General features: G+C 45.2%; 1 protein-coding gene across 1 annotated transcript in view; it reads right to left on the bottom strand.

Annotated features, from left to right (window-relative positions):
- The window catches only part of LOC134452841 (sodium/potassium/calcium exchanger 3-like), a 53134-nt gene that overhangs the window by 38155 nt on the left and 2479 nt on the right, over window positions 1-12500 (bottom strand). Inside the window, exon 2 of the mRNA XM_063203476.1 lies at window positions 10404-10505. Within this exon, the coding sequence (XP_063059546.1) occupies window positions 10404-10505 (102 nt within the window). The remainder of the gene's footprint in view (window positions 1-10403; window positions 10506-12500) is intronic.

Here is a 12500-nt window from a genome sequence, read left to right as displayed (position 1 = left end):
AGGTTTATAAATGTTCTACTGCCAAACTCTGCTAGTTGCCATCTGTTACACATCAAAATTTGACACAACGCATCTATCTACTACCTTCTAACCCTAATTTGCCTCTGTTTCACTGCAAAAACAGTCCATAATTACAAATCCATAATTCCACAAAAGCCTGATATTTAGATACTGTAGCTACTCGTTCTAACCCTCACTCTTCTTCCTGCCTTGATACTGAGATCTGCTGCCTTAGCATAGCAGAGACGAGGCAAGCACTTATTATATCCAGTCTAAGTCCGTTGAACACAGCTATCTGTCTAGCTTCTCCTTCTAACCCTAACCCCATATCCCTGATCTGTTTCTGTCTGCCTCATCATGGAGGTCCAAGACCTAAACGGAGCAGAGCCAAACATTTGTTTTGACCAGTCAAATTAGCATGCCTCTAACCATGTAATAACAAGACCTTCTAACCCTGTCTCTTGCCCTAAATCTAACCAAACTTCCTTGACAGCCCTTGCACAGTAGCCAAACTTGACGTGCAGCTTGACAAGTAGCCCCAAACGCCCTGATCCTACTCGCACTCCTCCTTCCATCCCAAACTCAAGCACCCCAAACCCCACTCCTCCTGCCTTGTATCTGAACCTAAATAGAGCTAACGAGCTGAGTCTCATTTTTTTTGTACCATCATGTCCACAAGCAGACGCATTTCGTCCCTTAAGCCATCATCAGTGCAGTTTTCCCCTCCAATTTAAGTTAGATTTTTTTTTACTCGCACCCAAAAGTTTTTCTTGTTGCCCCTGCCCACCCTGAAAAGCTGCTCCAGCCTCTGATGCGGGCCCAGGCGTAATGGGGGATCAGGGCATCTGTCCAAACCTCTGCTGCACCAGCAGCGTCCCAGTGAACCATGGGGCATCTTTAATCTGGCCGTACCCCTGTGTGTGTAGTGACAATAAAGGCATCTTATCTAGTGCCACTCAGGCAGCCAATGACTGTGAGAGACAGACAGACCTAGTGCTCGCTACCAGGTGGCTTGCGGGTGTGAGGCTACAGAGGCTGTCACCACGGCTGATGCCACACATTTCAGTGCTGGGAAGGAGGAAGGAGAGAAAGAAAGAGTGAAGAGAGAGTGAAAAGAGGAGGAGAGAAGGAAGAGGGAGCAAGAAAGGGGGATGGAGTGGCAGCTGTTCCCATAGACAGTCTTGTAACCACCGCTATTAGTCCCTCTCTTGACTTCAGACTGCAAGCTGCTTTGCACTGTTCTGTGCAAATAGACACATAGATACAAATAGATACATATTTCGGGTACAATATTATTTTAATGTGCCTGCTAAATGAATTAGGTACATTTCAACAAAGTATGTAACAACAGCATGTAACATTAATGGGGTTAGGATTTGGGTCAGGATTAGGAATGTACTAACTATGCACATACAGTAATATTGATACATGTAGACCAGGGATGTCAAATTCAGGCCCGGGGACCAAATCTGGCCCGCTGACACATTTTATTTGTCCCGTGAGATCATTTCAAGTGTGTATTACAGTTGGCCCACCATTACAGTAATACAGTATAAAGACTTGAACATGAAATTTGGTGTGTCACAGGTATATGAGAGAGCCCAGGCGAGTGAAACAGCTCACAGTCATATGTAACAGACTATGCGCAGTCACATTTGAACTATGATGGGAATCTGTTTGTGAAATTTAAGTGTGTGCATGCACTATTTTAGCAACTATTTTTGAATAAATATTGAGTTTGGCCCGCAACTTCGATCCAGATTTTGATTTTGCCCCCCTGTCAATTTGAGTTTGACACCCCTGAATATAGACAGGGTTAGGGTTAGGGTCTAACCCTAGATCAGAGGTGGCACTGCTGTGAAAATGATGTGTGGTGTGATACAGGGGACCTACTTCCACTGGGTGCTTGCCTACGAATGCATGGAAAAAATGTCTGTGCAGTATTTTGATTTAAAACATAACACTGCACTGATGACGTGTATATGTGTTCCCAGGTCTCAGAATGATCTATGTGTGTTTGTGTACAGTGGGCATGGTAACATGGTGTATGGTGTGTGTGTGTGTGTGTGCGTGTGTGTGTGTGTGTGTGTGTGTGTGTGTGTGTGTGTGTGTGTGTGTGTGTGTGTGTGTGTGTTTAGAAAAGAGAATGGGAGGGGAGGGGAGAGGAAAGGAGAGAGAATAAGTAAATAAGAGAGAGGAGTAGGTGAGAGAGAGGTAATCAATTCCACAATCAGCTGTATCTTGGAATCCAGCTAGGATATTGAACGCAAAACATGGCACAGCGGTATCAGACATCATTGGGGAGAGAGAGAGAGAGAGAGAGAGAGAGAGAGAGAGAGAGAGAGAGAGAGAGAGAGAGAGAGAGAGAGAGAGAGAGAGAGAGAGAGAGAGAGAGAGAGAGAGAAGAGGGAGAAAAAGGAGCCTTGTGTTACATCTGTCATCAAGCCACATCTATTTCTTTCCCCATTTTTCACTTGGTGTGATAGATGTGTTTATTTTTGTCTTAATGCCCTCCAGGAGACTGGCTTTTTGTAAAGAAAAGTAAAACAAAGCAGAGCAAAGCACAACCGTGTTCAACACCACGGAAAGCACAAAGCTGCCATGCCGGGCTGCTAAAACCACACACACACACACACACACACAACTGTATACATCAAAAACCCCATGGTGAGAGAAAATCTGCAATTTGCTCGTTCTAGCAGCAGCGAGTCAAGCCGGTATGAGTTAAGGTCAATTAAGGTCAACACCTGGCAATCAAATAGCAGTAGAACGCGTCCCTCCACCGCCGAATCACCCCCCTCCCCCAACACCACTGAACCCCCATAGCCCTCATCACAAGAAGTGATGCATCATGCAACAGCGTTAAGGGGTGAGAAGGTAGGTGGGGAAATTACACAGCATCCCTGATTACCTGATATACCCATAATATAATATACTTCCCTGCACACCGTCTCCCCCAACACCCCTCCCCCCAACCCTCATCACAAGACGTGGTCCATCATCTAACAGTGGCGAGGTAGGTGGTAAAATTATGCAGCATCCGTGATTACCTAACATACCCCTAAATATACCACCCCTCACTCACACGTACTTGCAAACTTGATTTCTCAGATGTGGCAGGCGTGCGAATGCTTTTTATCAGGTTTGTTACACCCACGCTGCGAAAACCGAGAATCTGCGTGAGATGGTTAGCATAAAAATAAGCGCATGAATTAAAAATGGATTTGAGAGAGAGAGAGAGAGAGAGAGAGAGAGAGAGAGAGAGAGAGAGAGAGAGGGGTCTGCATGAGAGACAAATAGACAGTGTGGGAGATGAGTGGATACACTGAGACCCCTCAGACCACACAAGGAAAGCAGTACTGAATATATATTCCAAGAGAACTCTCATAACTCTGATTCCCAAACATTTCACGACACCCACCGCCCCACCCCCCTTCTTTTAAGCTGAAGGGCTCTGCCATCAAGAGATGATGAATTATTCCCTTGACAGAGCAGCATGATTTTCACGGGAATATTTTTATTACGAGTATGTGCCAGGTTCCCTTTCCTTCAGAGTCTAATATACCTCAAAATATCTCAATGGAAAATTCATGAGTGAAATGAAATGGCCCTCGCCTTTGCCAAAACAAGCCCGACGAGAATGCAGGAGGAGCAGTCGCAGCCATCGTTATTGACACCTCCAAAAATAGGCGTCTGTTCGTTTCTCTTTTTCTTTTTTCCACCCTTCCCTCTTTCCCTGCTTGTGCTGCTGTTGTCTACTCCTTTATACTGGATGGCATGTATAAACCTCACTCTTTGGGGCCGCTTGGAATACAGACTTTCAAAATTTAGCATTCAGTTGCCTAGCAACAGCCTAGCGACCTCAAAGGGTACTCTGCAGAAGAAGGGGGCTGCCGTCTCACCCCCCCCACCTCCTCCCCCTTTCTTTTTTATCCAGGAGCGTAGACAGTGAGGATATGAGGGAGGAGAGGAGCGGTAGAGGTGGAGGAGAGTGAAAAAGAGGACAGACAAGAGAGTGAGGGAGGGATAACAGATAGGTTAAGAGAGAGAGAGAGAGAGAGAGAGAGAGAGAGAGAGAGAGAGAGAGAGAGAGAGAGAGAGAGAGAGCACAGGACAAGCAGAGAAGGAGAGAGATGGAGTGATGGAGAGAGAGAGATGTAGAGAGAGGTGGGGGGCACATGGATCATCCTCCAATCAGCCAGCTAAGATTCCTGGAGGGCAGGGATTGAGATGCTCGATTAGACTGTAGTTACATAATCAGTAGAAGTAATTCCACTCAGCAGGGGAACCGAGATTACTACAGCGGTGGCTGAGGGCACTTCTGTCACAAAAAAAATAACTGCCAATGAATTGATGACTGCCTTTGCCCCTCCTCAGAATAGCTTCTTGTCATTAACATTTGATTGTCCTCCTCTTCTGGCTATGTAATCATCAGATCCCGGAATTGCATATACGAACACACACACACACACACACACACACACACACACACACACACACACACACACACACACACACACACACACACACACACACACACACACACACACACACACACACACACACACACACACACACCGCTGTCCATTCTTTCATCATTATTAGCATTCTGTTGCCTGTTGTCTTCAATCATTTATGACCTCCATTACTTTTTTTTATTTCACTTCGCATTGTGAGATTTTCAGGGTATGATGTGTGAGTCTTGACAACTACTACCACATAACCAAGGGTTTGATTAGCTGGAATTTTTCAATTCATTTCTGTCATTAGCCCCCCAATCACACACACACACACACGCACACACACAAAGACAGACACACAAACACAGACACACACACGCACACACACAAAGACAGACACACAAACACAGACACACACTCTAACCATCTCTGTGTCCATCTAAAGCACATTTTCCGAGCCAGCCATCTGTGCTTCTGCAAAGGCAACATGGCAGCGGAGGACCACAAGTTTGTTCCCCTCATTGTGCTCAAAGCGTCCACAACGAGCTGTCAAGGCACCTCACCAGGACACCAGTAGCAAAGCCTTTGATGTGAGCTACTGCTGGAGACACACATACAGTACACCCGCACGCGCACGCAGGCACACACATGTGTGCGCACGCACCCGCACACGCACACACACACCAAACACAGGCACGTACGCCGGACAATCCACACGCACGCAAGCACGCGTGTGCACACACACACATGCACAAACATGAATGCACACACACTCTCATACATACGCACACACACATACAAAATTGCATGAACCTGTATGCACGTGCGCACATAATCAACACACACAAGCACACACACATGTACCGGTACGTACGTACACACACACACACACACACACACACACACACACACACACACACACACACACACACACACACACACACACATAGAGCAAATCGCAAAGTGTCTTCCAGCTCCAGGGATGACAAATGTTGACACAGTCCAGACGCGGTCTCTGGCATATGAACAGGCTTCCAAACCAGAGCAGGCATTGCAGGTGCTCAACTCCTTACGCTGCCCCCCGCCACTCCATCCCCCCCCTCCACCACCATCCTGGGCACCTTCCAGACAGGGGATTAGTAGCTACATGCATTCAGAGGCAGTAGCAAGGGGGAATGAAGGATTACCAATGAAAGAATATGTGACTTTAGTACAGTAGCAGTAGTAGCGGGGTCAATGAATGAGGGATTGCTAAAGCCACTGCAATGTTTGACTTTTGAGGCTAGACTTTGGTGACCGAGGTGGCCAAGATTTATGTCATTTCTAAATTTGTATTCTTTGTGCCTGAATATAACCAGAAACAGTGGCTTTATATATGAGTTTTGTGGCTAATTTAATGACCAAGGCAGCCAAGCGTTCTCTCTTTTTATGCTGTTGATAATCCCTTCAATTAATGTCTGGTTGGTGCAATTTTGTCTCCAATTTCACACAGTTGATCCATTGAAATTATGAAGAAGTGTCTCTCTTTTAATGTGGTAAACCAAGGTTGACATGCAGAAACTACCTCCTCTTTACACATGAAAATACCTGCATCTGCTGTAATGCAACCTGCTCTCAGTAGAGAGCCGTCCAACAGGCGACCAACAACAGTTTGTTGTGACAAACGAATTGATGTGAAGTTTCCAGCTGTGATAATATGGCACGTGTTTCTTCATTAACCTTCCCTTATCGTGATCTGGACAGGGTTTGGGCGGAGAATGAGAGGAGTGTGTTCTTTTAGTGACCCCGTAGGGCTCACATCGAAATGAACTACCTGTCAAGCTGATACCATTGCAACACGCCACAGCACACAGCACACGACGGCTGGTTCATGATTAGTTGCGGGAACGGGCACCAGCATGGTTCTCAGTTGGCCTGAATGCGGCCAAATACAATTCTAGAAGATAAATTGACTCTCTGACTGTTGAATTAATAGTGTTCTTTCTGTGCCCGTTCCCGCAACTAATCATGAACCAGCCGTCGTGTTCACTCCACAGATCTTAGCGTTCGCGAACCGGAAAGTTGGTTCACAATGCCAACCGCAAAATACTTTGTTTTCCTCCACGAACCATGACGACAACGTGGCTGTCAACCGATTCATCCGGGCAACAGTCATGTGTGGGTTAAGTTCAGAGCCCGGTATAAACACGGGCAGTTCGCAGATAAGCACTTAAGTGGCGAACGTAACTGGGGTGCCGGCACCGGCACCGGCTCCGGCTCCGTCCTGGTCAGCCTGAAAACCCTACAAGTGTTGAATTAACACTGATTTTTTTTACCATGCAGTAGAGTACCGGGTTGCGTTTCTCAAAAGCGTAGTTGTCAGTCAGTTAGCAACTGGGGAAGTTGCCAATGGGAAATTGCATTGCAAACAATGCAAGTAGTAGAAGTAGCTAACATAGTTGGCAATGACAGTTTAGAGAAATGCACCCCAGCTGTAGGCTATGCTAACAGCCGACTGGTAGCTCATCTCGACGAAGCAGCCCATCTTGACAGAACACCACTACCCCTGTGTTTACTCACTGTTTATCTATTTGCCTCATTCTTCCATTGCACAAGTCTGGCGTGCTCCTGAAAGCATTCTCCTCTGAACCCTTCCGAGTGGCCTGCGCCAAGTTTGGGACGCTTGGTTTACAGAACAGGGATTCCTGAAAACCACAAGCGCTGGTCCAAGTCGACCTTTTGCTGTGGACTTGTAAGGGAGAGGAGAGCGAGGAAGGCTGTGTACTCAGCCTATAATGTATGTACATACTACATACAGATAGATACGCATGCACACACACACACACACACACACACACACACACACGCACGCACGCGCGCACACGCACACACTGTCAAACACTGCAAGCCAGTTAAACGTAAAAAGTTAATTTGCCCTAAGTTGTCTCTTCTAAAGGCTTAACTCATCCCGAGACTTTGTCAAGTTGAGTTAACACACACGCACACACGCACACACACACACAAACTTTCATGCACCATTTATCATTTTAATTACAACCCACTTGATATTGTGGAAAAGGTGGACCAACAAATCCTGAAGAACATGGTTCAATATTTACTCCCTCAGTGGAAGGAGGCGTGATGGCAGCGGTAGTAAAGTACTCTATCTCCAAAACTATCAGTCTGTGTTTCACGGCCCGCAAAGCACTGTGGGTGGTAGGGGAGTGTGGAGGTGGTGGGAGAGTAGTAGTGGTTGTAGTGGGGGGAGTTGGTTTGAGTTTTGAGTGGGAGTGATGGCACTGCAGCACTGTGTGTGAGAGGGGAGTATGGAGTTGGTGGAAGAGTTCTGGTTCCAGTGGGGGTTTGAGTGGGAGTGATGGCACTGCACAGCACAGGGAGAGTCAAAGTAAAGTAGGAGAGTTCTTGCAGTGTGACTTGAAGAGCATTTTAATTGGACCTACAGGAGGAGACCTCTTGTTCTCCTGTCATGCTGCTAAGGTCTTTCCCTCCCTCCATTCCCTGCTCTCTCCATCTGAATGGCTCATACATAACCCAACTACACCAGCATGCATTTTGAGTAGTGATACCCACTGTGGTGGGCAACCCTGATTCATACAGTGTTGAGGCAAATATTCCAAACCTGGTTTTACCTGCCCAGTTCAACCAGGTGATCATCCAACCAGACAATCATCTAGTTGTCTTGGGACAGGTAAAACCAGGCCATTTGGAACATAAGGGACTAGAGATTAACAGACTAATTGATTAGGTGGTATTGGGATTAGTGATGTCAACAATAATCGATTCGGCAATGCAATGCAATTGCGGGGCATGGACAATTCAATTAAATGCTGTAAGTTCCATAATCGATGCGGCACTTTTTTTAAGCTTCAATTACTTCCGTGGATATTTCAGGAGCAAATGAATGTTAAATTAAATAAAAGCACTTGCAAAGCATTGAAAACGACAAGACTGATACAGAAAACAGCCAATAATATGTTGCTCAGTATCTGACTACTTGTTTTGCCTCATCATGACTAATGAAACATTTTCCTTGCTTTCAGTAGAAATGTAAATGCATTGCAATGCATTGTAGAATTGAATCGAATCGAATCAAATCGCTACCTCCCGAATCGTAATCGAATCGTGAGGGCAGTGCCAATGCACACCACTAATTGGGATGATTGGGTCTTCATTACATTGTATGGGGAACACGTTCAGATGATTGTGTCCTGGGTCCTGTAAAAGCTGTCAGGGGCCCTGCAAATGGTTTTATGTGTTTTCAATAGTGGACAGTGTTTCCCACAGAAATTTTGGAAACTATGGGGGCAGCCGGGATTTTTTTTTTGTCCGGGGGGGGGGGGGGTCTTTTCACGGGCCTTTTGGGGGTTTTCACGGGCCTTTTTTTGGGGGGGGGGGGGGTATTCACGCAGTGTAAATGCAAAATGGCAAAACAATGACTACAGTATGACATTGGCGCATGGAGAAACTATAGGCCTACGCCTACATTTCAGCCATTTATATTTTGAGAAATAAGGCTACATAATACACATGCAGGGGTCTATGTAATGAAAAAAAAAAAAAAAATAGGAGCAGAGATAAGAATTTAAGATTGCTGTGAAATTGTTAACGCATAAACAAAAAGGGTCTAAGAGGGTAGGCTATGCCTTTTCCCCACACACACATTCTACATGAGGGGTGCTGGTCACAGGGCCAGTTTTTCAAAATTCCTCCCATTAAAAGGGCTGAACAACATATTACACATTTATGTCTATATTCACATTCATTACACATTCATTTCTATATGCAGCCGATGTCTCCTCTGCCTTGTCAATGAAGGCCTGTCACCTAACTCATTACAACTGTAAAACAAAGCCTGGGGAGTGTTAGTAAACTCATCCCAACTGTCCCTTCTCGGAAGGTTTTTTTTTTTTATTGCTCCCAAACCCAAGTTAACTACAACAACTTGACAAGGCTTTTGATCCCTCTCTCTTTCAAGCACTTGTGGTTTTCTCTATAGGATGTATTTACTCCAGGAGGAAAATGCGAAGGAAATCGTAATTGAAATCGCTTTTAACAAACACGGAAATCGTAAAAAAAAAAAAAAATAAAAAAAAAAAAAAAAAAAAATTTTTTTTTTTTTTTTTTTTTTTTTTTTTTTACATTTTCGGAAACTATGGCGGCCAAATTTAAACTATGGCGGGCCGCCATAGTTTCCTCAATGTATGGGAAACACTGGTGGAGTTCAGCTTTGGCATTAAATTGTAGTTGTAGTGTATAGGCAACATATTAATGCTAGGTGTGTACATCATGATCAGGTATTAGGTAAATGTGATAATTTTCAACAAGTACAGGGTTGAGAGTGCAGGAGTCCAGGAAAAAGACGATCCCCAACACAGAGCAGCCACACCCATTTAACCCTTTTATGCTGAGCCTCGATTATAAGCTTGGTAGTACCAAAACGGTATGTCCAATATATGTTTGCAGCAGTAACACACGCAGTATTAAACGCAATGCTGTCACCAACCATGTCCATTTAGGAGACCAGCATTGATCCCACTTTGCTGCATTGGCGATGCGTACAACGCTTTCATCTTGGTTACCATATTTTGAACATCTAGTGGTATGACTAGGCCAGGTAGATGGATATGAATTGTGGAAGAAGTCTAAGAAAACCCTAGCCTGATTATCATAGACTTCCAAATCTCTTGGAGACTTGGTCTAAAAAAGACTACAACAATGAACGTTTCCCAAATGGCACGGTTAACCCACCTCCCTAGGTTTGCTACTGGTTCACTGGTGTCTGACAAAGTGGGTGGAGTTCCCGTTTTTTCGAGAGATCAGAAACGATATTTTCATTGCTCTTGGCCTGACTAGAAGCAAAGGTGTTGCGTCACTAGGAGGGTGTGGCCTGGCTAGGAAAACCCAGCCATTCGGCAGTCATGAAGGGGTCCTTGCAGTACGTACCTCCAGCATGGTGTGGCGGTGTGGTTGTGGTGTCGTTGTCCTGTAGTATCTTCCGACTGGACCACTCTTGGCTGTGGAGCTCCATTAGAGAGGACTTTGTTTCTGGATGCAAGAAAGGGAGGATCAGTGAAAAATAAAGGCAAATCAATAACAACCTGTTATAAGCTGGTGTGTGAACAGAGAACAGAGAGCCAATAAATGCTATGACAAAAACATTATTGATCTCTCTATTACCATGAAGAAACATTAGTATCATGAATGTCTGTAAAAAAGACAACACCGACAGCCCAATTAGAAGAAAACATTGGTTGGATCCCATGGTTAATGCAAAATATAAAAGCTGGTGTTTTGTAAACATTTGGCAGTCAACATTTTTTAATGTAAAAAAACCCCATTTTGACAGCATGGGTTATCCTGACGCGCAAAATTACAAACTAGTGCAAAACCTGCGGAGGTAGGCGTACTGGGCACGCCAGGCCTTTCATGCACCTTTCCCCTTTCCACATAATGAAAATCGATTGAAACATGATTTCAAAGGTGTGCAATCGCCAATAAAAAAACACACCTCGACATGTGTCACACAGAACTGCTGCAAGGCGATGATGCCTTTGTGTCTAATTAAAATGGATGCCACTGCTGAGGGAGCGATGCAATGAAGACGTCAATTTCGGCCGGGGCGATATCGACGTCGCTTTGAAGCCGCTGTGAAGTTATTGACGTCGGCGGCGCTTTAATGGGGGCCAGGCTACCGCAGTAGCCTACGCACTCCTGACCCCACTTTGGCACTCTCTGTTGTGTGCAATGACCATTTAATGGACATCCCATTCAATACAACTAAGAGACTATATAAGGCAAACACGTCTACACAGTACATTTTTCAGTGTTAGTTCAACATTCAGAGTGTCAATTTTAACACTTGTAGCATTGGACCTACTCCCTACGTGTTGAATGAACACTGCAATATAGAGTATATAGAAGTTCTATGATAAAACCAACCCTGCACCTCACATCCTACGTATCTGTAATCTCAGGGGTGACTGAAGGCACTGCCGCTACAAAAATGCAGTATTCATTCAACACTTAGAAAGTACTCGGGACCAAATACACTCTGGAAGATGTTGAATCAACTCTCTAAGTGTTGAGCAACAACTACTGTGCCAGTGGCCACATACGAGAAGCTGTGGTGCTGTGGTCCATCTCTGTTGTCTTAATCACATGCGGAGCACCATCAGAGCACCAGCGGACCGCCATACGTTTACCACCGCCCACCTCAAAGCTGTCCAAACAACTGGCAGGTAACCAGTGGCACCCGCTGTTTCTCTCTCCCCACATCTCCTCTCTTCCCTCCTCTTCTTTCCTCCCTCACTCATTTTTAATCAGTTCATCTCGCAAGCTGGTGTCTCTCTTGGCCAAGAATGGTGACAAAAAGAGAGAGAGGGGGCTTTCATGTTTGGCAATGAGGAGGAGTGGAGCGGTTGATGGATATGAAATTCTAATGAAGCCAGAGACAGACACAGACACAGGGCAGATGACGGCTGCAAAATCACACACACACACACACACACACACACACACACACACACACACACACACACACACACACACACACACACACACACACACACACACACACCCGCACACATCACCCACACAAGCATCATGACAAACACGGGCGCAACCCTGCACTAATGATCACACACATAGCACATGCAGCGTGGCATTTAAGGTGCGTGGTAAAACCACAGGACCCTATGGCTTTGGACAAACAAGAAGAAGAGGAGGAGGAAGAAGATGAAGAAGAAGAAGAAGAAGAAGAAGAAGAAGAAGAAGAAGAAGAAGAAGAAGAAGAAGACGATGAAGAAGAAAAAGAAGAAGACAAACGATGAAGATGAAGAACAAAATAGATTAAGACTGTGTGAGTTGGCAGAGAATTTCCTTTATGTATTTTTAATGCTCAGCATACACTTGTGTTGTCACGACTCAAGACCAGTCGCAGCATTGCAATATCACACAGGCACAACTCTGCACTAATGATCACACACACAGCACAGTGTGGCATTTAAGGTAACTGGTAAAAGCACAGGACCCTATGGCTTT

This window comes from Engraulis encrasicolus, chromosome 7, assembly GCF_034702125.1.
Source record: "Engraulis encrasicolus isolate BLACKSEA-1 chromosome 7, IST_EnEncr_1.0, whole genome shotgun sequence".
NCBI classification, from domain to species: Eukaryota; Metazoa; Chordata; class Actinopteri; order Clupeiformes; family Engraulidae; genus Engraulis; species Engraulis encrasicolus.
Note: the sequence above shows the minus strand (reverse complement) of the source record. Positions and strands in the feature narration are given on the sequence as shown.